At 39.8% G+C, this 27,672-nt stretch overlaps 1 protein-coding gene across 1 annotated transcript; it reads right to left on the reverse strand.

Moving 5' to 3' along the window:
* On the reverse strand, positions 1 to 27,296 carry LOC106586647 (uncharacterized). The gene is made up of 5 exons (XM_014174154.2): positions 27,137 to 27,296; positions 26,620 to 26,943; positions 26,221 to 26,326; positions 26,029 to 26,074; positions 1 to 725 (listed from the first exon to the last, which is right to left on the reverse strand). The coding sequence occupies exons 1-5, from the start codon at positions 27,198 to 27,200 to the stop codon at positions 627 to 629; spliced, it is 639 nt and encodes a 212-aa protein (XP_014029629.2). The 5' UTR covers positions 27,201 to 27,296; the 3' UTR covers positions 1 to 626.
* Positions 27,297 to 27,672: the final 376 nt, after the last annotated feature.

Below are 27,672 nucleotides of genomic sequence, written 5' to 3' on the forward strand. Positions count from 1 at the left end.
TTAAATGAATCATTGTTTATTAACTGCACGCTGGAGACGTCCCAGTCAAACTTAGATGCATAAAGTGTCGGTCTGACGTGAGCTTCACCGGGCCAGTCCCGTTAGTTCTCTTATATACTGCTCACACAGACAAGTTATATTTGCATGATTTAGCTTATTCATTATTCATAATTAATTCATCATTAATGTTTGGTTCATGCATGTGACTGACCAATAACATAAGAGGCTTCCTCTCTCCAAGCTGAGACCTTGAAACTAAGATATCCCTTTAGTTCTCAAAGCACGGTTCTGGGTGTACTGCCAAATTGCATACTGATAGTGAGGATTCCTCCTCTGCACGTTCAATCAGTCACTTGCATGAGCACAGAAATTGGTTATTAGAAAAACACAAACAGAACATTTTTCATCACAGTATCACTAACTACACACAACAAGCTGAAAAGAACCACCTAAGATTCCCACATGTCAGCTTCTTGTCAATGTTGCTAGTTATCTGGTCATCCAGAATCACAACTACACATTAACTTCTGCCACATTGAAGCATGCGCTTTGTTTTCGTGACATTGTCAGCTAACCCGTATATGATAGTTGACTCTTTTTTGGCATGTTAAGTAACTGCTGTGTGATTACCACTGTCCATAGACTGAGTTGAGTCTTTCGAAGTATTGACTCCACTGGCGTTGTTCTCTTCTAGCAGTGTGACCATCCAACTGGGCATTGCTCTCCTGTAGGGGAGAGAAGAGAGGAGTGGAGAGAGAAGAGATAGATGAGGGCAGCAGGTACCCTAGTGGTTAGAGCGTTGGGCCGGTAACTGAAAGGTTGCTAGATCGACAAGGTAAAAATCTGTTGTTCTGCCCCTGAACAAGGCAGTTAACCCACTGTTCCCAGGCCATCATTGTAAATAAGAATTTGTTCTTAACTGACTTAGATAAATAAAAAATAAATAAATAAAAATGAGAGAAGAGGTGAAAACAGGAGACATCAGGGAGCAAAAAAAGATGAGCCAAAAGGAGAGCAGAGATGAAGAGAGTAGAAGAGAGGAGACAGTGCTGATTAACACATACAGTAAGAGCTAATTTATGCTTGATCCGAAAATCATGTATGGTGTGACACAATTGCGGAGCCTCCGAAATTCGGCTCTGTACCGCATCACCATGCACCTCTGGAATTGTGTAACAATGCAGATGGCTCCGTATAGCTCCGCATTGACACGATTGGGTCAGGGTAGGTGAGGGTAGGAGGTCCTGTATAAACACAAACTCACTTCCTTGACAACTTCCTTCACAACAGCACAACAGTATGAATGTCTTCTGCAGAGGACATATCACTGTAAATGGTGCAACAAGGCCACTGCAGACGTGCAGCATTTATGGTGATACAGGAGAGCAATGTTTCTGGATGCTCTGCTTTTGGGGGGGGTGCTACTATGGAAGAATATTATAAAATATGGAATTATTTTAAGAAAGTCAAATTAAGGAAATTAAGGATAATTTATTTGATTTTGAATTGTAAGACCCCTTCAAGTATAAAAAATATTAAACAATGATTTCATGACTAATTATTTTTGGCCTTACTGCTATTAGCCTATACAAACACATTGGATAACAGATTCACTACATTTAAGAACAGATAGTCACTCCTAACTTTTTTTTAAATAAGTTTATTCTGAAGTGTCTGTCCTGTACCGTGCATTCAGAAAGTATTCAGACCCTTTGACTTGTGGGCAGGCGAGTGGCCAGGCGGAAGCCACTCCTCAGTAAAAGGCACATGACTGCCCATTTGGAGTTTGCCAAAAGGCACCTAAAGGACTCAGACCATGAAAAACAAGATTCTCTGGTACGATGAAACCAAGATTGAACTCTTTGACCTGAATGCCAAATGTCATCTCTATGGTGAAGCATGGTGGTGGCAGCATCATGCTGTGGGGATGTTTTTTAGCGGCAGGGACTGGGAGACTAGTCGGGATCGAGGGAAGGATGAACGGAGCAAAATACAGAGAGATCCTTGATGAAAACCTGCTCCAGAGCGCTCAGGACCTCAGATTGGGGTGAAGGTTCCCCTTCCAACAGGACAATGACCCTAAGCACACAGCGACGACAAGACAGGAGTGGCTTCTGGACAAGTATCTGAATGTCCTTGAGTTGCCCAGCCAGAGCTCGGACTTGAACCAGATCGAACATCTCTAGAAAGACCTGAAAATAGCTGTGCAGTGGCACTCCCCATCCAACCTCTCAGAGCTTGAGAGGATCTGCAGAAAAGAATGGGAGAAACTCCCCAAAAACAGGTGTGCCAAACTTGTAGTGTCATACCCAAGAAGTCTCGAAGCTGTAACCACTGCCAAAAGTGCTTCAACAAAATACTGAGTAAAGCGTCTGAATGCTTATGTAAATGTGATATTTCAGCTTTTTTAATACATTTGCAAACATTTCTAAACAACTATTTTTGCTTTGTCATCATGGGGTATTGTGTGTAGCCTGACATGGGAAAAAAAGCACTTTATTCAATTTTAGAATAAGCTTGTTTTACGTAACAAAATGTGGTGAAGGAAAATGGTGTCACGTCCTGACCATAGAAAGCTGTTATTTTCTATGGTAGAGTAGGTCAGGGCGTGACAGGGTTTTTTTTTGTTTAGATTTTCTATGTTGTTATATTCTAGTTTTTGTATTTCTATGTTTTTTTTGGTTGGGATGATCTCCAATTAGGGGTTGGGAGATTGTTTTTGAGTTAGTGTATGTTTCACCTCTTTGTCACGGTGTGTTGTTTTTGTTCTTTAGTTTATTTGTATGTATTGCATAGTTTCACAGTTTAATAAAGAAAATGTGGAACGATACACACGCTGCGCTTTGGTCCGCTCCTTCATCATACGACAACCGTGACAAAATCTCCCACCACCAAAGGACCAAGCAGCATGCCCAGGAGGAGCAGGGATCCTGGGCTCGGGAGAGAAGAGAGTGGAGGACATCCTGGACCTGGGAGGAGGTAATGGCAGGGGACAAGACCCTGCCATGGAAGCAGGCGGAGATAGTGAGGGGGGGGGTACTGTCACGTCCTGGCCATAGAAAGTTGTTATTTTCTATGGTAGAGTAGGTCAGGGCGTGGCAGGGTTTTTTTCTAGTTTAGATTTTCTATGTTGTTATGTTCTAGTTTTTTGTATTTCTATGTTGTGGGATGATCTCCAATTAGAGGCAGCTGGTCATCGTTGTCTCTAATTGTAGATCATACTTAAGTAGTTTTTCCCACCTGGGTTTGTGGGAGATTGTTTTTGAGTTAGTGTATGTTTCACCTCTTCGTCACGGTTTGTTTTTGTTCTTTAGTTTATTTCTATGTATTGCATAGTTTCACAGTTTAATAAAGAAAATGTGGAACGATACGCTGCGCTTTGGTCCGCTCCTTCATCATACGACAACCGTGACAAAAGGAAACCGCACACTGCTCTTGATAGTATCACTGATCTTTAATAAGCTTACGTATCGGCCTCATGGCCTGCGTCAAAGCTTTTGTGAATAAAAAAAAATGTTGCACCCTTACGTAGACCTAGCCCTACCCACATCCGTTCCACGCATCGAAAGGGGTTGGAGGAGAAGGAAAAACAAATAAGTGCTACCAAATATAACAATATGCATTTCATAAATATTCGAATATAGTGTGTAAAGAAGACGAATTAAACACGTCTGTAAAACCTCAATGAGGACATAGCAAGTTTTCGTAAGTCATTGGGTATATTGTACAGAAAACATCAGAGTAATCTTGACTGAATAGGGACATAATTCATGTTCAAATTCACAACATAACATACATAGGCATTTCATCATTAGGTCCTTTAGGAAATAATGTCTGGAGGGTGAAAATCCAAAAACATTCTCTTTTACGCAGAGTACTATTAAAACCTGTTGAGGCTACAGGTTAGCAATGAACCCCGAGTCGGGATTGCTAACAAGGCTGGAAATTCAAAACATAAAAAATCTAATAATTTCAATTTCTCAAACAATCAACTATTTTACACAATTTAAAAGATAAACATCCCTTAATCTAACCACATTGTTCGATTTTCAAAGAGGCTTTACGGCAAAAGCATAAAGTTAGATTATGTTAGGACAGTACATAGCCACAAAAGTACAAACATCCATTTTCAATTCAAAGTCAGGTGTCACCAAAAGCAGAAACCAGCTAGAATTATGCACTAACCTTTGTCAATCTCCATCAGATGACACTCCTAGGACATTATGTTATACAATACATGCATTTTTTGTTCCATCAAGTTCATATTTATATCCAAAAACAGCATTTTACAGTAGCGTGAAATTCAGATTTTTTTCTTCTCTGAAATGCTTCCGGTGAACATAACAAAATTACTATTCGAAAACATTGGTAAATTATAATATTGTCATTCAAAGAATAATATATTATCATCTCGTAATTGCTACCGAATGGCCAGATCTCAAAATAACTTTACTGGGAAATCACATTTTGCAATAAACGGGGTGCTATGCTAAGAACAATAAGCTATGCTATACAGTTAGCATCATCTAATATCGATAATAACATTGTAAATATCCCCTTACCTTTGATTATCTCCATCAGAAGGCAGGCATCCCAGGTCCGGAAGGCATCCCAGGTCCGGAACAAATGTGGTTTCTTTTGACAAAGTTCATAATTTATGTCCAAATAACACCAAGTACTTAGCGTTCATTATGCTCCCACAAAACGTGGTGGGGGAGTGTAAAATCACGCCGAAAAGCTAAAAAACCTAGTAAATAATCTATTTACGTTCGTTCAAACATGTCAAATGTTGTTTAGCATTAATCTTTTGGTCCATTTTTAACGTTAAACATCAGTAATATTTTCACACAACCTATCCTATGTCTAGATAAACAATGATGACAAACTCACGCTTCTCAGATTTATGCGCAGGCGCAAAAAAATGAAGTGATGACATGTCAACTTCCTTGGATTCTAATTTGCTCTCTGTTTATCATAGACGCTTCAAACAACTTTATAAAGATCGTTGACATCTAGTGGAAGCCGTAGGTGTTGCGAAATGAATCCTTTCTCACTATGGTATCTATAAAACAATGACACTAAATAGTACAGTCACAAAATTCAAATTTTTTTTGGATCTATTTTTCACAGGTTTTTGCCTGCAATATGAGTTTTGTTATACTTACAGACACCATTCAAACTGTTTTAGAAAATTCAGAGTGTTTTCTATCCGAATGTGTTAATAATATGCATATCCTAGCTTCTGAGTTGGTGTAGGAGGCAGTTAAAAATGGGCACATATTTTTTTCAAAATGTCTCAATACTGCCCCCGAGCCCCAACATTAATATGACCTCCCCTGTCTGATGTCTTAACTTTCTCTATAGCACAAAATCTAAAGGTAGAAATGTCATGCTTTAGGTAATTAAAATGTACTGCGACTGGATAATCCCTGTCGTTTCTCCTGATTGAACTTTTATGTTCACTAATTCTCTGTTTGAGAGGACGAGAGGTTTTACCGACATAGCAGAGCCCACATGGACATTTAATAATGTAAATAACATGGGTGGCGGAACACGTAATAATGTAATTTATTTGGAACCATTTTCCTGTATGTGGGTGGCAGAAATATTCACTCTTCATCATGTTGTTGCACTGTGTGCATCCTCTGCATTTATAGCTACCATTTGGAAGAGGGCGTAAAAGAGCCTGGCTGATTTTCTTTTGTTGCTGGCAGTTGGCATAAACCAATTTATCGCGTAAATTGCGACCTCTCCTATACACAATAAGTGGTGGATTTTAAAATTCAGCCGGCAAAGCCAGTGTTTCTTGACCACATCTCCCACTTTTCGCGAGTTCAAAGTATATGTGGTTGTGAACATTACGGATTGTTCTTTAGCTTCAGCGGGTCTTTTTTGTAGCAGTTCATCTCGTGTTTTTCCCAATGCCAAATTAAGAGCTTCATCCACACATTGTGGAGAATAGCCTCTTCTTAGAAACCTAATACACATCTCCGCTGCTTTTTCTAGATAATCCTCTGTGGAGTGGCATATACAGTGTAGTCTGAAAAACTGGCTTCTTGGAAGTCCTCTTTTTAATGGCTCAGGATGGAACCTGTAATAGAGTATTTCTGTCGGTTTCTTTTCTATACAGAGTTGTAAACAGAGTTCTATTTGATTTCTCAATCCACATATCGAGGTAATGAAGACGTTGAGTGTCACATTCAATGGTGAATTTGAGATTGGGGTCAATGTCATTGAGTAATGCCATAAAGTCTGACAGCTCTTTTTCCGTTCCTTCCCATATGCAAAGAATGTCGTCAATATATCGATACCACTTCAGGACTTTATTCAAAAATGAATTTTCGTTTTCATTATTAACAAAACGTTCTTCTAAAAGACCCACATAGAGGTTAGCATAGCTCGGAGCGAATGTGGAGCCCATCGATGTTCCATTCGTTTGGAGGTAGTATTCATCATCAAACCTAAAATACCGTAATTTCCGGACTATTAAGCGCACCTGAATATAAGCCGCACCCACTGAATTTAAAAAAGATATATTATTTTGAACATAAATAAGCCGCATGTGCCTACCGGTACATTGAAACAAATGAACTTCACACAGGCTTTAACGAAACACGGCTTGTAACAAAAATAAATAGGCTTTAACGAAACACGGCTTGTAACAAAAATAAATAGGCTTTAATGAAACACGGCTTGTAACAAAAAATAAAAAAAATACCAGTAAGCTTTAGTTGTCTTTTTGCACTGAGTCAATTCCTCACGCTGCTGTTTCCAACGTCTTATCATCGACTCATTAAGACCAAGCTACTGTGCAGCAGCTCTATTTCCTTTTCCAACAGCCAGATCAATCGCCTTCAACTTGAAAGCTGCATCATATGCATTTCTCCGTGTCTTTGCCATGATGAGGGTGACAAAATGACTACCGTAATCAGAATGATGGGAAGTTTGAGAGCGCTCGATTTAATCTAAACAGTAAACAAAAAAGTTGTTTGACCTTAACCAGTTCGGCAATATCATTGGTCTAATGAAAGCTTCATGCCGCCAAAAAACTGAGCACGTCACAGAATGTGTTTTAAAAAAAAATCCATATATTAGCCGCGTCATTGTTTAAGCCGCAAGGTTCAAAGCGTGGGAAAAAAGTTGCGGCTTATAGTCCGAAATATACGGTAGTTATACGTCAAAACATATTCAGCCAGCTCTAGAATAAAGTTTGTTGGTGGATATTCGTTAATATCTCTGTCTCCCAAATAGTGACCTAGGGCTGCCAGCCCTCCCACATGGGGAATGCTGGTATATAGACTCTCGACATCTAATGTGACCAAAATACAGTCTTCTGTTAAACCCGTTATTTGTGAGATCTTGTTTATGAAGTCTATAGAGTCTTTTACATATGATGGCAATTCTTGCACTTGAGTTTTAATAAAATAGTCTACAAAGTTCGACAACGGCTCTAGCATTGAGCTTATTCCTGCAACCACTGGTCTGCCTGGATAATTGCCTTGTTGTGTTTTAGGTTTGTGTAATTTCTTTAAAATGTACAGGCATGGACGTGTGGCACATTTGCAGCAAAGATATTCATATTCAGGTTTTGAGATAAGGTGGTTTAATAGGGCTTGCTCCAAATTATCTCTAAAACTGGAAACACTTATCTCCCTCACTAGCTTTAAGCACCAGCTGTCAGAGCAGCTTACAGATTACTGCACCTGTATATAGCCCATCTATAATTTAGCACAAACAACTACCTCTTCCCCTACTGTATTTATTTATTTATTTTGCTCCTTTGCACCCCATTATTTCTATTTCTACTTTGCACTTTCTTCCACTGCAAATCTACCATTCCTGTGTTTTACTTGCTATATTGTATTTACTTCGCCACCATGGCCTTTTTTCCTTTACCTCCCTTATCTCACCTCATTTGCTCACTTTGTATATAGACTTATTTTTCTACTATATTATTGACTGTATGTTTGTTTTACTCCATGTGTAACTCTGTGTTGTTGTATGTGTCAAACTGCTTTGCTTTATCTTGGCCAGGTCGCAATTGTAAATGAGAACTTGTTCTCAACTTGTCTACCTGGTTAAATAAAGGTGAAATTAAAAAATACAACATTTGAGCATATTTCCCTTTGGAACACCTGTGTGGGATCAACACTCAGTTATTATAGAAACGTTCATTACTGAGTTGTCTCTGAATTTCTTCTTTATATTTTTCATAGTCTAAAACAACCACAGCACCCCCCTTATCTGCAGGTTTAATAACCAAAGATGAATCTTTCATTAATTCATTAAGTGCCTGTTCTTCTGTTCTAGTGAGCTTCTTCTGAATGTGGTTTGTGTGTCTCGTATATACTGACATGGCTTCTTGTTCGACTAACCTACAATAGGTATTAATCGAGGAGTTGTTAACCATAGGACAGAATTTGCTTTTGGGCTGAAAATGGGTGCCAGTTCTTTGATGTGTTTCTAGGCCCGAAACAGTGTTTTGCGAAAACACATGCTTAAGTTTAATCTTGCGAAAGAATTTAAACAGATCTACTTTCATAACGAATGGTTTATCTGTACATGTAGGTACAAAAGAGAGGCCCGTATATAAGACTGAGACTTGAGCATCAGTAAGGTATCCATGGCCTGTGTTCCTGGTCTCCTCTTCAACCGATTGCCTCTCCTACATCATTTATTTTCTTTCGTGGAGCCTTGTGTTGCTTCCGGGCAACAAAAAAACCGACTGTGTGCCATGCTTTCCACCTAACTACCCCTACTGCATTCAACAGCACTGCACCCCCCACAGCTACTTGCCCAAGCCTCCCCCATTTCTCCTTCTCCCAAATCCATTCAGCTGATGTTCTGAAAGAGCTGCAAAATCTGGACCCCTACAAATCAGCTGGGCTTGACAATCTGGACCCTTTCTTTCTAAAATTATCTGCCGAAATTATTGCAACCCCTATTACTAGCCTGTTCAACCTCTCTTTCGTGTCGTCTGAGATTCCCATAGATTGGAAAGCAGCTGCTGTCATCCCCCTCTTCAAAGGAGGTGACACTCTTGACCCAAATTGCTACAGACCTATATCCATCCTACCCTGCCTTTCTAAGGTCTTCGAAAGCCAAGTCAACAAACAGATTACCGACCATTTCGAATCCCACCGCACCCTCTCCGCTATGCAATCTGGTTTCAGAGCTGGTCATGGGTGCACCTCAGCCACGCTCAAGGTCCTAAATGACATCGTAACCGCCATCGATAAGAAACAATACTGTGCTGCCGTATTCATTGACCTGGCCAAAGCTTTTGACTCTGTTAATCACCACATCCTCATCGGCAGACTCAGTAGCCTTGGTTTCTCAAACGATTGCGTCGCCTGGTTCACCAACTACTTCTCTGACAGAGTTCAGTGTGTCAAATCGGAGGGCCTACTGTCTGGACCTCTGGCAGTCTCTATGGGGGTACCACAGGGTTCAATTCTTGGGCCAACTCTTTTCTCTGTATACATAAATGATGTCGCTCTTGCTGCTGGTGAATCTCTGATCCACCTCTACGCAGACGACACCATTCTGTACACTTCTGGCCCTTCTTTGGACACTGTGTTAACAACCCTCCAGACGAGCTTCAATGCCATTCAACTCTCCTTCCGTGGTCTCCAACTGCTCCTAAACACAAGTAAAACTAAATGCATGCTCTTCAACCGATCGCTGCCTGCACCTGCCCGCCTGTCCAGCATCACTTCTCTGGACGGTTCTAACTTAGAATTTGTGGACAACTACAAATACCTAGGTGTCTGGTTAGACTGTAAACTCTCCTTCCAGACTCACATCAATCATCTCCAATCCAAAGTGAAATCTCGAATTGGCTTCCTATTTCGCAACAAAGCATCCTTCACTCATGCTGCCAAACATACCCTCATAAAACTGACCATCCTACCAATCCTCGACTTCGGCGATGTCATTTACAAAATAGCTTCCAATACCCTACTCAACAAGCTGGATGCAGTCTATCACAGTGCCATCCGTTTTGTCACCAAAGCCCCATATACTACCCACCACTGCGACCTGTACGCTCTCGTTGGCTGGCCTTCGCTTCATAATCGTCGCCAAACACATTGGCTCCAGGTCATCTACAAGACCCTGCTAGGTAAAGTCCCCCCTTATCTCCGCTCACTGGTCACCATAGCAGCACCCACCTGTAGCACGCGCTCCAGCAGGTATATCTCTCTGGTCACCCCTAAAGCCAACTCCTCCTTTGGTCGTCTCTCCTTCCAGTTCTCTGCTGCCAATGACTGGAACGAACTACAAAAATCTCTGAAACTGGAAACACTTATCTCCCTCACTAGCTTTAAGCACCAGCTGTCAGAGCAGCTCACAGATCACTGCACCTGTACATAGCCCATCTATAATTTAGCCCAAAATACTACCTCTTCCCCTACTGTATTTATTTATTTTATTTATTTTGCTCCTTTGCATCATATTATTTATATTTTATCTCTGAACTTTCTTCAAACTACAAATCTACCATTCCAGTGTTTTTTTCTTGCTATACTTTATTTACTTTGCCACCATGGCATTTTTTTGCCTTTACCTCCCTTATCTCACATCATTTGCTCACATTGTATATAGTCTTATTTTTTTTTTTCTACTGCATCATTGATTGTATGTTGTTTTACTCCATGTGTAACTCTGTGTTTTTGTATGTTGTCGAACTGCTTTGCTTTATCTTGGCCAGGTCGCAATTGTAAATGAGAACTTGTTCTCAACTTGCCTACCTGGTTAAATAAAGGTGAAATAAATAAAAAAAAAAAAAAAAAAAAATGGTAGCTGGAGTCACTGTCTGTAGGGAATTCGCTCTCAGGGGATGCCTCTGTGTCCAAGTTTCCATGTCCTCCTGCTGCTGCGTATCTGCGTCCCCCGATCAGTGGTGCGTCCCTACGTCGTCCTCTCCGTGCTCCTGTCCTTGGGCCTTCCCATGCATACACCTGGTTGAGCTGGTAGTCCTCTGTGTCTCGCTGATATTTCTTGATCTGTGTTGCTTGTAGAAAGTCTCTGTATTTCCCAATGGACTGGTTGATCGTGTCGTCTATGGCTGTAAAATTTGGGCCTAGAATCTCCTTCATTATAACCTCATGTTCGCTAATCTTAACTTCAACTTCTTTTACTTCCTTCAACACATGTTCAACGATTAATAACATTAAATCTAACGAACATTTGTTGAGTATTTCACCCCATTGCTGAATGAAAGTTTTGTCGTTTTTCCCTATTGTAGGCTCCTTCTGTATTCTCAGTCCTCTTGGAATGTGCTTGTTGCACCAATACTCACTAAGAGTGGTGCCATGCAGGAACAAACAAGTTTCTTTCTCTCAGAGTCTCTGGAGTTGGATTTTATGTTCGACAGTCGAGTGCGGAACTGGGTTGTCCATGTTGGAGGTAGGGAAAATAATCTTGTTGGTGTCTTCTTGTGTGAATGAAAGGGTACTCACACAACAAAATGTGGAAAATTGAAGGGGTCTGAATACTTTCCTAATGCCCTGTATCTGAGATATATAAGAAATGTCAGGAAACATTTTCTTTTTTATTACATGTACTGTACTTAACTTGTTATTTATGGCACTTAACAGTCTCCATATATACTTCCATTAATTTTTTCAACTGGTACAGGTATAACTGCGGGAAGTAGGAGTGCTGAGGGAGCTGCAGCACCCCCCGAAAAAATGTAATAAAATAAATAGATTAATTAACAAAAATGTGTCCAAAAAGTTGTTCTATAATTAAGAATAGTATCTTGCAGGATTCAATAGTTGTAATTGTAAGACCTGTTGCCCTGTACCTTTCTCTGGGATTGTCATTCTAATGGAATCCAGAAAGAACAAAACCCTGTCCTCAAACACCTACATCAAAAGGTGCAAAGTTATGGGCAAAGACACAAAACATCCACATCAAATTAAATATTTTTCTTGGTCAAATAACATTGAGAACAACCACCTTTTGTGCAGTATTAATTTACCTTCCTTACAAACCACTTAATGTAAATGAACATTGCTGTATTGTCAGTGGCTGACCAGAGTGCCATACAGGCACTTCTAATTTTGGGGGAATTGTGTACCAGCTTCTCTATTAAACAATGTAGCCTATTGCCGGCCCAGATTCACACACTGAGGCAAAAAAAAAGATTGATCAAAGTGGAATGAAGGCGGGATCTGCATTGAATAGCAATGGAGAGTGGGCATTCATTTCCTGATTCTGCTTTCTTCAAGTTTATTTGCTGATAGTCTGTGAATTTTTGTGTGACAGTAGGCTGAATGCGTATGATGCGCTGTGTCAAATTAGGTCAAATTTGGGTTTGTAAGGACATGAAAAGTCATTGAAATGAGTTTATAAATTTTTGCTAATGTAATTCATGGAGACACACTTTTAAATATGATCAATGACTTAAAAATAGACATCAGCCATTATCGGAATGACCCTTCAGTGCCTGTCTGTGTGTGTTGTGTGTGTGCCAGTGCGAAAGAGCGCAACATCTCAGCAGCAGGTATAAAATAATGAAGAACATCATACTAACTATATAGCCAATTATAAACAATGTGTAGCAGTTATCTCCCAAGTTAACTAAAGCTAACTAAGAATTAATGTAATTGTCGCCTTTCCACTGGCACTATAGCCTAAATAAATCTGTACAGTTGGAAAGCTGGTATTCCCCTCTATTAAACCGTAGGCATGCAATTGCAACAACAAATATATTCTAGAAATATCTTAACTGACAAATAACTTGCTGTGCATAGATTTCCCCTGAAATATGAATATTTGATCCTAAACAGTTAGATACCTTGCTTTGAAGTAGCGTACCTTCTCCATTTGAGCCCTGATTCATTGAATGAGGGAATAATTTTATAAAGAGAAGAGTATTTGGTTATAATGTTGCAATATTTTATATCAAGGGTGGCAACCCTCTTCCAGGTCAGCTTCTGGGTCTACAGGCCCTGGTCCAATCACATGGTAGCCTAAACATCAGCTTGAACTTGATAAGCAGACTTGGGTGTTTCATGGCTGCATCAAAATCCAAGTCTGCACACCCCAGAGCTCTCCAGATGGTGGGTTGACCACATGTTGACAATATGTGACTAACAGTGTAGTTCTACTTTGTGGGGGGTTAAGTGCCTTGATCAAGAGCACAACGGCAGGAGATGGTATCAGACACTGCAGCCTTCTTAAGCCTCTTAAGGCTCGGGGGGAGTGTTCGGAAGTTCGGATGAATGACGTGCCCAAAGTAAACTGCCTGTTCCTCAGGCCCAGAAGCTAGGATATGCATATAATTGGTAGCATTGGATAGACAACACTCGGAAGTTTCTGAAACTGTTAAAATAATGTCTCTGAGTATTACAGAACTGATATTGCAGGCGAAAACCAGAGGAAAATCCATCTGGAAAAAAAACTATTTTGGTCACATTTCAATGATAGCCTATGGGAAAAACAAATAGATAGGACCCAGATTGCAGTTCCAATGGCTTCCACTAGATGTCAACAGTCTTTAGAAAGGTTTTCAGGCTTGATTTTTGAAAAATTAGCAAGTAGTTGTAGTTTTTCCAAGGTGTCTCTCATTAGAAAAGTAGTCTTGTGGTGTGTGTGAATGAGGTGTGCGCTGTTCGTTATTTATCTTTCCTATTGAACATACTATTCTCCGTCTTAAATTTGATCATTTATTTAGATATTAGAGTACCTGAGGATTAATTAGAAACATCGTTTGACTTGTTTGAACGAACTTTACCGGTAACTTTTTGGATTTTTTTGTATGCATGTTGAACAAGTGGATTACTGAAATTGCTGGCGCCTATTAAACTGACTTTTTGGGATATAAAGAAGGACTTTATCGAACAAAATGACCATTCATTGTGTAGCTGGGACCCTTGCGATTGCAAACAGAGGAAGATCTTCAAAGGTAAGTGATTTGTTTCATCGCTATTTGGGATTTTGTGACGCCTGGGCTGGTTTGAAAAAGTATTGTGATGTGGGGCGCTGTCCTCAGATAATCGCATGGTATGCTTTCGTGGTAAAGCCTTTTTGAAATCTGACAACGCGGTTGGATTAACAAGAAGTTAAGCTTTAAATGAGATAAGACACTTGTATTTTCATGAATGTTTAATATTACGATTTTTGTATTTTGAATTTCGCGCTCTGCAATTTCACCGGATGTTGTCAAAGTGGAACGCTATCGGTACACCGATCCCAAAGAGGGGTTACTTTTTCATGTAGGCTATAATAATGGTCATGAAAATGTGGTTGCCATGTAGAAGTAATGGAAAATGTGTATGAACCCTTAACAGTGAATAATCAGAGGTCTTTATAGCATAATGTAATTTGTGTATTTTGGTGAACAAAGTCTAATGGACCGACTTGGACAAAGACAGCTATTGCACTTCTTTCATCCTAAGTTAAGCATTGTGTAGTAGGTTGGTCATCTAGGTTTGTACCTATAGACTTTCCATTACCATGAAGACATCAAGTGGTTTGTGATGATGTTATGTTGTGGCTCAGTTGGTAGAGCATGTTGCTTGCAATTCTACGGTTGTGGGCTTATTCCCATGGGGGACCAGTACGAAGAAGTATGAACATGTATGCACTCGCTACTGTACTGGATAAGACTGTCTACTAAAATGGAAAAGGAATGAATAGACTGTTTCAGTTTTCACATAGAAATAACTTAAGTACTTCAAGAAACTGGAAAACATACTGTATATCAAAGCAAGTATTTTTATATTCGACAAGTATTATCAGATTAACTGTCGTACAAATAATTAGCAGGTTAATAACATTAAATCTAACGAACATTTGTTGAGTATTTCACCCCATTGCTGAATGAAAGTTTTGTCGTTTTTCCCTATTGTAGGCTCCTTCTGTATTCTCAGTCCTCTTGGAATGTGCTTGTTGCACCAATACTCACTAAGAGTGGTGCCATGCAGGAACAAACAAGTTTCTTTCTCTCAGAGTCTCTGGAGTTGGATTTTATGTTCGACAGTCGAGTGCGGAACTGGGTTGTCCATGTTGGAGGTAGGGAAAATAATCTTGTTGGTGTCTTCATTTGTGAATGAAAGGGTACTCACACAACAAAATTTGGAAAATTGAAGGGGTCTGAATACTTTCCTAATGCCCTGTATCTGAGATATATAAGAAAGGTCAGGAAACATTTTCTTTTTTATTACATGTACTGTACTTAACTTGTTATTTATGGCACTTAACAGTCTCCATATATACCTCCATTAATTTTTTCAACTGGTACAGGTATAACTGTCGTAAAAATAATTAGCAGACTCAAGTTACAAATGCTGGTAAACACTCAAATACATTTATTAAAATAAATATCACAAAAGTAGTGCACTGGGTCTTTACTTGTCCTGTTTCAGTGGACCAATAAACATCTTCAGAGTGGGCAAAAACAAAATATTTGCATCCCCTCCTCCCTCCCACCCCGTCGGCCAAGATGCTTGTTGGGGTCATAGAACACCATTGTTATAGGCATTTTATGGTAACAAATACTCTTATTGTAATCTTTCTTACCGTGGTTTCCTCTTAACAATAATAACACTTACAGTTGACCAGGGCAGCTCTAGCATGGCAGAAATGTGATAAACTGACTTGTTGGAAAGGTGGCATTCTATGATGGTGCCACATTGAAAGTCACTGAGCTCTTCAGTAAGGCCATTCAACTGCCAATATTTGCTATGGAGATTGCATGGCGTTGTGCTTGATTTTATACACCTGTCAGCAATGGGTGTGGCTGAAATAGCCAAATCTACTAATTTGAAGGGGTGTCCACATACTTCATGAAGTGGTGTATATAGAAGACAACTTTGAGGTGTTATTGCTGTAAAATTACAGTATGTTGCTGTATTCTGATTACAGTACACTCTTGTAAATTATATTGAATGTATTTTAACTGCAACTCAGTAGCCGGTAAGATATTATAATTTAACATGCTAAGCGATACAGTACAATCTTGTAAAATGAATCAACCTACTGGGATTTAAACTCAACCTGACATTTCCAGCTACACTACCATTCTGTCATCTGAATTTGTCGCGTTAGGGGGATTTCAACTTATATTGGCTTACCCCGGCCATTTTAAGAATATTTGTCTTGACTTTAACCTGACTCAACTCATTGCAAAACGCCACACCAATGAATGTAAAAATCAAACAAACTCTTCACTGATTGACCTAATTCTGACAAATTGCCCCCACAAGTACTTGTCTAGTGGGGTCTTTGCTAATGATCTCAGTTATCACTGTCCTATTGCATGTATTAGAGATACCAAACAGATTAACACTGATCTCCATAATTATGAAGAGACATTTAAAAAAAAAACACACAAACCTTTCATCATGATATGTATTACTCTGACATTTCCTAAATCATTTTTATTTACTCTAATTTATTCAGGGGAGGCAAATTGAGACAAATGTCTCAGTTGCATGGGTGCCTAGAGGGCAAAAATTCCTTCAACACAACAAAAAGATATAAACTACAAGACAGCTATAAATACAGTGAGATCCAAAAGTATTGGGACAGTGACATATTTTTTGTTTGTTTGGCTCTGAACACCAGCACTTTGGATTTGAAAATACACAATGACTATGAGATTAAAGTGCGGACTGTCAGCTTTAGTTTGAGGGAATTTTTTATCCTTAACAGGTGAACCATTTAGAAATTACATTACTTTTTGTACATAGTCCCCCCATTTTGGGGGACCAAAAGTATAGGGACAAATTAATTTACAGTGCCTTCAGAAAGTATGCATACCCCTTGACTTAATCCACACTTTGTTTGACTAACAAAACAGATTAAAACATTTTTAAATCGCTCATCTTCACACAATACCCCATAATGAAAAGTTAAAATATGTTTATAGAAATATTTGCTAATTATTTGCATATGAAATAAAAAAAAATCTAATTTACGTAAGTATTCACACTGCTGAGTCAATACATGTTAGAATCACCTTTGGCAGCTTTAAGTCTTTCTTGGTAAGTCTGAGCTTTGCACACCTGGATTGTAAATATTTGCACATTATTATTTTTTAATTCTTCAACTCTGTCAAATCGGTTGTTGATCATTGCTAGACAGCCGTTCAAGTCTTGCCATACATTTTCAAGACGATTTTTGTCAAAACTGTAACTAGTCCACTCAGGGACATTCAATGTCATCTTGGTAAGCAACTCCAGTGTATACAAGGCCTTGTGTTTTAGGTTATAGTCCTGCGAAAGGTGAATTCGTCTCCCAGTGTCTTTTGGAAAGCAGACAACCAGGTTTTCCTCTAGGATTTTGCCTGTGCTTAGCTCTATTCCGTTTCCTTTATCATAAACTCCCTAGTCCTTTAAGATGACAACCATGCCCATAACATGATTCAGCCACCACTATGATTGAAAATATGGAGAGTGGTACTCAGTAATGGGTTGTATTGGATTACCCCAAAACATAACACTTTGTATTCACAATAATTGCTTTGCCACATTTTTTTGCAGTATTACTTTAGTGCTTTGTTGCAAACAGGATGGATGTTCTGGAATATGTTTTATTATGTCCAGGCTTCCTTCTTTTCACTTTGTCAATTAGGTTATTGTGGAGTAACTACAATGTTGTTGATCCATCCTCAGTTTTATCTCATCACAGCCATTAAGTGTTTTAAAGTTGGGCTCAAGTTGGGCTCACAGTGAAATCCCTGAGCGGTTTCCTTCCTCTCCTGCAACTGAGTTAGGAAGGACGCCTGTATCTTTGAAGTGACTGGGTGTATTGATACAACATCCAAAGTGAAATTAATAACTTCACCATGCTAAAAGGGATATTCAATGTTTGCTTTTAATTGTATTTACCCATCTACCAATAGGTGCCCTTCTTTGTGAGGCATTGAAAACCTCCCTGGTCTTTGTGGTTGAATCTGTGTTTGAAATGAATTGCTCAACTGAGCGACCTTACAGATAATTGTATGCGTGGGGTGCAGAGATGAGGTAGTCATTAAAAAATTATGTTAAACACTAGTATTGCACACAGAGTGAGTCCATGCAACTTATTATGTGACTTGTTAATAAGCAAATGTTTTAAGCACATTTAAGCTTGCCATAACAAAGGGGTTGAATACTTAATTCGATTTTTTTGTTGAAAAAACATAATTCCACTTTGACATTATGGGTACTGTGTGTAGGCCAGTGACTAAAAAACGTAAATTAATCAATTTTAAATTCATTCTGTAACACACCAACATTTGGAAAAGGTCAAGGGGTGTGAGTACTTTCTGAAGGCACTGTCTTCACACATTCTCAAAAATATGAATATTGTTAGGCTACAGTGTTGTTCCCTGGGGTACAAAAAGGTCAAAGGTACATACATAAGGAACTCATATGGTACTGGTTGTGCGGATAATCTATTATTATGGTACATTTTTGCATCCAATATTTTGAATATAAGCTACAATCATCACTGTGCTCTGAAATGTAGGTGTGGACAATATACTGGCGGGGAACATTAGCATATTTGGGAGCGTGGGCTAATATTTGTATTTGTGCCAACCGTAAACAGCATACAGCAAAAAAAACGAATTGACCAATTTACTAATTTACTGTAAAATGATAACAAAGATTACAGTTAGAGTATTTGTTACTGTAAAACAATGACAGTAGTATCATTGGTGTCATAAATCAAGTACAGTAACAGTATTAGATACTGTAAAATACTGTATAGTAACACTGTACCTTTTTTTACTTCTTCTCTTACAGGTACTGGCTGCCAGTAAGTTACCGTAGAAACAACAACATTTTTGCAGTGTTTTAAAAAAAACGGAGTGAGTGCAGTACTGGATTTTCTGGAGCACAGAAGTTTTGGAAAAATGATACAAAGATTTCTGTGCATATATAGGATCCGCTGCGCGCTCCCCCTCTCAGTCCTTTCAGCTACTGCTGTGTCTAGACTGCACTTTAGGAACACATTCCTAATATTGAGTTGCACACCCTTTTGCCATCAGAACAGCCTCAATTAATCTGGGCATGGACGCTACACGGTGTCGAAAGCATTCTACAGGAATGCTGTCCCATGTTGACTCCAGTGCTTCCCACAGTTGTGTCAAGTTGGCTGGATGTCCTTTGGGGGGTGGACCATTTATCTTTTATTTATTTTTTACCCCTTTTTCTCCCTAATTGGTAGTTACAGTCTTGTCCCATGGCTGCACCTCCCATACGGACTCGGGAGAGGCGTGCGTCCTCCGAAACACAACCCCGCCAAGCCGTACTGTTTTTGGACACAATGCTTGCTTAACCTGGAAGCCAGCCGCACCAATGTGTCAGAGGAAACACCGTACACCTGGCGACGTGTCAGCGTGGATTGCGCCCAGCCTGCCACAAGAGTCGCTAGAGCGCGATGGTACAAGGACAACCCGGACGACGCTGGGCCAATTGTGTGCCGTCTCACAGGTCTCCCGGTTGGCTGCGACACAGCCTGGGATCGAACCAGTATCTGTAGTGACGAAGCTAGCACTGCGATGCAGTGCCTTAGACCGCTGCGCCACTCGGGAGTCCTGGTGGTGGACAATTCTTGATACACACGGGAAACTGTTGAGCGTGAAAAACCCAGCAGAGTTGCAGTTCTTGACACACTCAAACCGGTAATCCCGGCACCTACCCTGTTCAAAGGCACTTAAATATTTTGTCTTGCTCATTCACCCTCTGAATGACACACATACACAATCCATGTCTCAAGTGTCTCAAGGCTTGAAAATGCTTCTTTAACCTGTCTCCTCCCCTTCATCTACACTGATTGAAGTGGATTAAATAAGGGATCATAGCTTTCACTTGGATTAACCTGGTCAGTTTATGTCATGGAAAGAGCAGGCATTCCTAATGTTTTGAACAGTCAGTGTATATGTTTTTGGAATGTTCTTTCAGCTGTTCATAGGCTAAATCATCATGATCAAAATTGGTTGACAGTTCAGAAGAGGGTGAGTAGCCTCTTCTGACTCCTCTAGCTCCACAATGATGGTGCAGGCCAAGCAGCAGGCTTTTAGCCAGCCTTGCTGCTTTGTGGAGTCCGCCACAAGCACAGTCACTGTAGTCAGCTCAGCTCTCCCCATTGAAACCGTGTCTGTCAGGGCCGGTCCTTGCCGTTCTGCCGCCATAGGCAAGACCAAAAAATAACTGCACCAAAAAAGACGTCCAAAAGGTGTTGGTCTGTGCTCAATGAGGTGTAGCCTAAAACAGGCCACTGCATTGGCTTTATTAGTCCTTATTTCTGTGACTAATCAATTGGCCTATTTAAACTCTGAATATCAGCTACCCAGCTTTATGAGGAGTTATCGCGAGCCTAGGAAATGCATAAGTATTTTCTTTTCGCTATGATCAAAAATTGAAGGATACAAACTTGAAACCATTGATCATGACAACGGTGTGAAACTCCTGGACAGCAGTTGTGATTGTCCATTCCATATTGTCCATTTTAGTTTGACATGTCCTGTTTTTAGGATATGTTGTTTGTTAACATGACAGCAAATGTTTTAGTTGACTGAGTGCCATTTAGAGAAACCTGAATTTTGCAAAAAGAGTCGGTGTCATTACATTACAAAGAGTATGTGGCGTTTAAAAAAATAATAATTCTGTAGCCTACAAGCTGGAGATAAAATGTCTCCAGCTTGTAGGCTACAGAATTATTATTTTTTTTAAATATTTATTTAACTAGGCAAGTCAGTTAAGAACAAATTCTAATTTACAATGATGGCCTAGGAACAGTGGGTTAACTGCCTTGTTCAGGGGCAGAATGACAGATTTTGACCTAAGTTTGGTTTCCACTAGTTACCACAGCCACAAATTTGGCAATATCAAAAGAATTCATGAAAACTCCGTATTCGTAGCCTGGCCTTTCAGAAAAGGCATGTTCGACCCTCCCTCAGGAAGACGTTTCCCGTTTTCTAAAACCTTACATTCTGCACATTTTCAAGACAACATAAACATAAGCAGGAGGCTGCATAAAGTGTTTAGTGCGTAAAAGAAACACATGAACAGAACATTGGGAGTTTTAGAAAACAGGAAAAGGCATCCTGCTGGTGGGACAAACACAAGTCACACAGACACTTCGTTTAGTAATGATCAAGTGCTGAATGGGAAGGGTCTGATCTCCATAATTATGAAGAGACATTTAAAAAAAAAACACACAAACCTTTCATCATGATATGTATTACTCTGACATTTCCTAAATCATTTTTATTTACTCTAATTTATTCAGGGGAGGCAAATTGAGACAAATGTCTCAGTTGCATGGGTGCCTAGAGGGCAAAAATTCCTTCAACACAACAAAAAGATATAAACTACAAGACAGCTATAAATACAGTGAGATCCAAAAGTATTGGGACAGTGACATATTTTTTGTTTGTTTGGCTCTGAACACCAGCACTTTGGATTTGAAAATACACAATGACTATGAGATTAAAGTGCGGACTGTCAGCTTTAGTTTGAGGGAATTTTTTATCCTTAACAGGTGAACCATTTAGAAATTACATTACTTTTTGTACATAGTCCCCCCATTTTGGGGGACCAAAAGTATAGGGACAAATTAATTTACAGTGCCTTCAGAAAGTATGCATACCCCTTGACTTAATCCACACTTTGTTTGACTAACAAAACAGATTAAAACATTTTTAAATCGCTCATCTTCACACAATACCCCATAATGAAAAGTTAAAATATGTTTATAGAAATATTTGCTAATTATTTGCATATGAAATAAAAAAAATCTAATTTACGTAAGTATTCACACTGCTGAGTCAATACATGTTAGAATCACCTTTGGCAGCTTTAAGTCTTTCTTGGTAAGTCTGAGCTTTGCACACCTGGATTGTAAATATTTGCACATTATTATTTTTTAATTCTTCAACTCTGTCAAATCGGTTGTTGATCATTGCTAGACAGCCGTTCAAGTCTTGCCATACATTTTCAAGACGATTTTTGTCAAAACTGTAACTAGTCCACTCAGGGACATTCAATGTCATCTTGGTAAGCAACTCCAGTGTATACAAGGCCTTGTGTTTTAGGTTATAGTCCTGCGAAAGGTGAATTCGTCTCCCAGTGTCTTTTGGAAAGCAGACAACCAGGTTTTCCTCTAGGATTTTGCCTGTGCTTAGCTCTATTCCGTTTCCTTTATCATAAACTCCCTAGTCCTTTAAGATGACAACCATGCCCATAACATGATTCAGCCACCACTATGATTGAAAATATGGAGAGTGGTACTCAGTAATGGGTTGTATTGGATTACCCCAAAACATAACACTTTGTATTCACAATAATTGCTTTGCCACATTTTTTTGCAGTATTACTTTAGTGCTTTGTTGCAAACAGGATGGATGTTCTGGAATATGTTTTATTATGTCCAGGCTTCCTTCTTTTCACTTTGTCAATTAGGTTATTGTGGAGTAACTACAATGTTGTTGATCCATCCTCAGTTTTATCTCATCACAGCCATTAAGTGTTTTAAAGTTGGGCTCAAGTTGGGCTCACAGTGAAATCCCTGAGCGGTTTCCTTCCTCTCCTGCAACTGAGTTAGGAAGGACGCCTGTATCTTTGAAGTGACTGGGTGTATTGATACAACATCCAAAGTGAAATTAATAACTTCACCATGCTAAAAGGGATATTCAATGTTTGCTTTTAATTGTATTTACCCATCTACCAATAGGTGCCCTTCTTTGTGAGGCATTGAAAACCTCCCTGGTCTTTGTGGTTGAATCTGTGTTTGAAATGAATTGCTCAACTGAGCGACCTTACAGATAATTGTATGCGTGGGGTGCAGAGATGAGGTAGTCATTAAAAAATTATGTTAAACACTAGTATTGCACACAGAGTGAGTCCATGCAACTTATTATGTGACTTGTTAATAAGCAAATGTTTTAAGCACATTTAAGCTTGCCATAACAAAGGGGTTGAATACTTAATTCGATTTTTTGTTGAAAAAACATAATTCCACTTTGACATTATGGGTACTGTGTGTAGGCCAGTGACTAAAAAACGTAAATTAATCAATTTTAAATTCATTCTGTAACACACCAACATTTGGAAAAGGTCAAGGGGTGTGAGTACTTTCTGAAGGCACTGTCTTCACACATTCTCAAAAATATGAATATTGTTAGGCTACAGTGTTGTTCCCTGGGGTACAAAAAGGTCAAAGGTACATACATAAGGAACTCATATGGTACTGGTTGTGCGGATAATCTATTATTATGGTACATTTTTGCATCCAATATTTTGAATATAAGCTACAATCATCACTGTGCTCTGAAATGTAGGTGTGGACAATATACTGGCGGGGAACATTAGCATATTTGGGAGCGTGGGCTAATATTTGTATTTGTGCCAACCGTAAACAGCATACAGCAAAAAAAACGAATTGACCAATTTACTAATTTACTGTAAAATGATAACAAAGATTACAGTTAGAGTATTTGTTACTGTAAAACAATGACAGTAGTATCATTGGTGTCATAAATCAAGTACAGTAACAGTATTAGATACTGTAAAATACTGTATAGTAACACTGTACCTTTTTTTACTTCTTCTCTTACAGGTACTGGCTGCCAGTAAGTTACCGTAGAAACAACAACATTTTTGCAGTGTTTTAAAAAAAACGGAGTGAGTGCAGTACTGGATTTTCTGGAGCACAGAAGTTTTGGAAAAATGATACAAAGATTTCTGTGCATATATAGGATCCGCTGCGCGCTCCCCCTCTCAGTCCTTTCAGCTACTGCTGTGTCTAGACTGCACTTTAGGAACACATTCCTAATATTGAGTTGCACACCCTTTTGCCATCAGAACAGCCTCAATTAATCTGGGCATGGACGCTACACGGTGTCGAAAGCATTCTACAGGAATGCTGTCCCATGTTGACTCCAGTGCTTCCCACAGTTGTGTCAAGTTGGCTGGATGTCCTTTGGGGGTGGACCATTTATCTTTTATTTATTTTTTACCCCTTTTTCTCCCTAATTGGTAGTTACAGTCTTGTCCCATGGCTGCACCTCCCATACGGACTCGGGAGAGGCGTGCGTCCTCCGAAACACAACCCCGCCAAGCCGTACTGTTTTTGGACACAATGCTTGCTTAACCTGGAAGCCAGCCGCACCAATGTGTCAGAGGAAACACCGTACACCTGGCGACGTGTCAGCGTGGATTGCGCCCAGCCTGCCACAAGAGTCGCTAGAGCGCGATGGTACAAGGACAACCCGGACGACGCTGGGCCAATTGTGTGCCGTCTCACAGGTCTCCCGGTTGGCTGCGACACAGCCTGGGATCGAACCAGTATCTGTAGTGACGAAGCTAGCACTGCGATGCAGTGCCTTAGACCGCTGCGCCACTCGGGAGTCCTGGTGGTGGACAATTCTTGATACACACGGGAAACTGTTGAGCGTGAAAAACCCAGCAGAGTTGCAGTTCTTGACACACTCAAACCGGTAATCCCGGCACCTACCCTGTTCAAAGGCACTTAAATATTTTGTCTTGCTCATTCACCCTCTGAATGACACACATACACAATCCATGTCTCAAGTGTCTCAAGGCTTGAAAATGCTTCTTTAACCTGTCTCCTCCCCTTCATCTACACTGATTGAAGTGGATTAAATAAGGGATCATAGCTTTCACTTGGATTAACCTGGTCAGTTTATGTCATGGAAAGAGCAGGCATTCCTAATGTTTTGAACAGTCAGTGTATATGTTTTTGGAATGTTCTTTCAGCTGTTCATAGGCTAAATCATCATGATCAAAATTGGTTGACAGTTCAGAAGAGGGTGAGTAGCCTCTTCTGACTCCTCTAGCTCCACAATGATGGTGCAGGCCAAGCAGCAGGCTTTTAGCCAGCCTTGCTGCTTTGTGGAGTCCGCCACAAGCACAGTCACTGTAGTCAGCTCAGCTCTCCCCATTGAAACCGTGTCTGTCAGGGCCGGTCCTTGCCGTTCTGCCGCCATAGGCAAGACCAAAAAATAACTGCACCAAAAAAAGACGTCCAAAAGGTGTTGGTCTGTGCTCAATGAGGTGTAGCCTAAAACAGGCCACTGCATTGGCTTTATTAGTCCTTATTTCTGTGACTAATCAATTGGCCTATTTAAACTCTGAATATCAGCTACCCAGCTTTATGAGGAGTTATCGCGAGCCTAGGAAATGCATAAGTATTTTCTTTTCGCTATGATCAAAAATTGAAGGATACAAACTTGAAACCATTGATCATGACAACGGTGTGAAACTCCTGGACAGCAGTTGTGATTGTCCATTCCATATTGTCCATTTTAGTTTGACATGTCCTGTTTTTAGGATATGTTGTTTGTTAACATGACAGCAAATGTTTTAGTTGACTGAGTGCCATTTAGAGAAACCTGAATTTTGCAAAAAGAGTCGGTGTCATTACATTACAAAGAGTATGTGGCGTTTAAAAAAATAATAATTCTGTAGCCTACAAGCTGGAGATAAAATGTCTCCAGCTTGTAGGCTACAGAATTATTATTTTTTTAAATATTTATTTAACTAGGCAAGTCAGTTAAGAACAAATTCTAATTTACAATGATGGCCTAGGAACAGTGGGTTAACTGCCTTGTTCAGGGGCAGAATGACAGATTTTGACCTAAGTTTGGTTTCCACTAGTTACCACAGCCACAAATTTGGCAATATCAAAAGAATTCATGAAAACTCCGTATTCGTAGCCTGGCCTTTCAGAAAAGGCATGTTCGACCCTCCCTCAGGAAGACGTTTCCCGTTTTCTAAAACCTTACATTCTGCACATTTTCAAGACAACATAAACATAAGCAGGAGGCTGCATAAAGTGTTTAGTGCGTAAAAGAAACACATGAACAGAACATTGGGAGTTTTAGAAAACAGGAAAAGGCATCCTGCTGGTGGGACAAACACAAGTCACACAGACACTTCGTTTAGTAATGATCAAGTGCTGAATGGGAAGGGGATACCTAGTCAGTTAGTTCCACAACTGAATGCATTCAACTGAAATGTGTCTTCCTCATTTAACCCAACCCGTCTGAATTAAGCTACTGACCTCTCCGTGCTTATCACAATGACTTGTCTGTTCCTGTTTTCGTTTCCTGTAGAAACAAAGTAACATGAATTACGTATTTCATTGAACATTTTACTCCTACTCAACAATAGATACAAAATGAGACCACAGTGCTTTAGGCAATGCAGATTTGATTGAATTGAGCTCTTAGGCACACGACTCTGAGCTACTCACCTACACAGCCAGACTATACAGCAGATGGTAATGCAGAGAACCACTCCTCCAATAGCAGATGGAATTGTGAAGAGCAATAACTTCCGTAGGCCATGTTCAGCATGATCTGTGTTAAAACAAACAGACAGAAACAATTGTGGTTTTCAGGAGAGTTGACAAGTCTAAAACAAGTGTTATATTCCTTTGCTTTTTAACAATATAGTAAACAATTGGGAGATAATAACCAAATAATAACATTATAACATTCAGTATTGATGGTTTGCAATAATTATCACAATAATTGATATTTTTGTTCATATCAAAATTCAACTTCAGAAATGTGCATATTTATATCTATCATTACAGAATACAGTTTCTTCTCCACATGTTACAATATGAACAGAACATTACTTCCATTACCTGTGAGGTTATTAGTGATGGTCAAATTCCACTCCATTGTCCGTACACCACTTTGATCATCTGTTATTTGACAGCTGTAGCTCCCTGTGTCATGTAACTCTACATTAAAGATAGTCAGCTTTGTAGGCGGATCAACACTCATCCTGTCAGAGGTGAATCTTCTTTCAGTTTTATTCAGTGTGTCACTATGAGAGAAAATGAGAACTGTGTCCTTCTTCCAGATGTATGATGCATCCATCTCTGAGTTATTGCAAACCAAAGTAACAATTTCTCCCAAAGAAGCTGATTTATTTTTCTGATATTTTGTTGTGTCAGCTGCTGACTCTATGGGACAGAAAACAACAAAGTCAATGTTGTAAGTACTTTACTTTAAAGGACAATGTGAGATTTTTTTTATCTTTTAAGAAGTCATAAGAATGCAAACCAAACACAGACAGACAGGTAGGTAGGCAGGCAGGCAGGCACAGACACAGACACACACAAACACACTGTACTATGATCATCCACTGTAGCTTACCTGTAGAGACAAGGAACAGCATGATGACCACAGACACCAGGTCCCAGGACAGGAGAGTTTCCATGACGATATTGGACGTAGCTGACTGACAGAGAGAGAAATGGACAGAGTGGAGTGGAACGTCAGAGTCTGAGATCAGTGTCACAGCTAGCTAACCAGGAACCACTCAGAGAGGGCAGGACATGAACATTTTGGTAGTCTGAGGTGCATGGTAAACAGAGGAAGTGGTCGTGTGAGAGAGAAGCACAGCAGTGAGTTTGCCTTAAATATCCCAGTCATTCAACTCAGAGACATTACACATATCCACTCAGCATTTTATTACTGAGTGATTTACTGTGTGCTCAGAGTTGGATTTCAAGGTGAATTTCATATCCAAAGCCTCATTCCCCCCCGAAAACTGTCAGACTGGCCAATAGCTTCTTCCCCTCGACCATCAGGCTGCTGAATAGCCACTAAGCAGCTATCTGCTCCCCCTGTCCCCCACCTGCCACCTGGACTTACCCACACACCAGGGTGTCACCAGTGATTTTTATGTT

The sequence above is a fragment of the Salmo salar genome, chromosome ssa25 (assembly GCF_905237065.1).
Source record: "Salmo salar chromosome ssa25, Ssal_v3.1, whole genome shotgun sequence".
In the NCBI taxonomy this organism is placed as follows: domain Eukaryota; kingdom Metazoa; phylum Chordata; class Actinopteri; order Salmoniformes; family Salmonidae; genus Salmo; species Salmo salar.

Excerpts from the sequence above, each read along its gene's own strand:
- LOC106586647 (XM_014174154.2), bottom strand. The coding sequence starts at position 27,200 with ATGGAAACTCTCCTGTCCTGGGACCTGGTGTCTGTGGTCATCATGCTG. Across the intron at positions 26,075-26,220 it reads TGTATAGTCTGGCTGTGTAG|GAAACGAAAACAGGAACAGA; the intron begins GTGAGTAGCTCA and ends TTGTTTCTACAG. Across the intron at positions 726-26,028 it reads ATTGTGATAAGCACGGAGAG|GAGAGCAATGCCCAGTTGGA; the intron begins GTCAGTAGCTTA and ends TCTCCCCTACAG.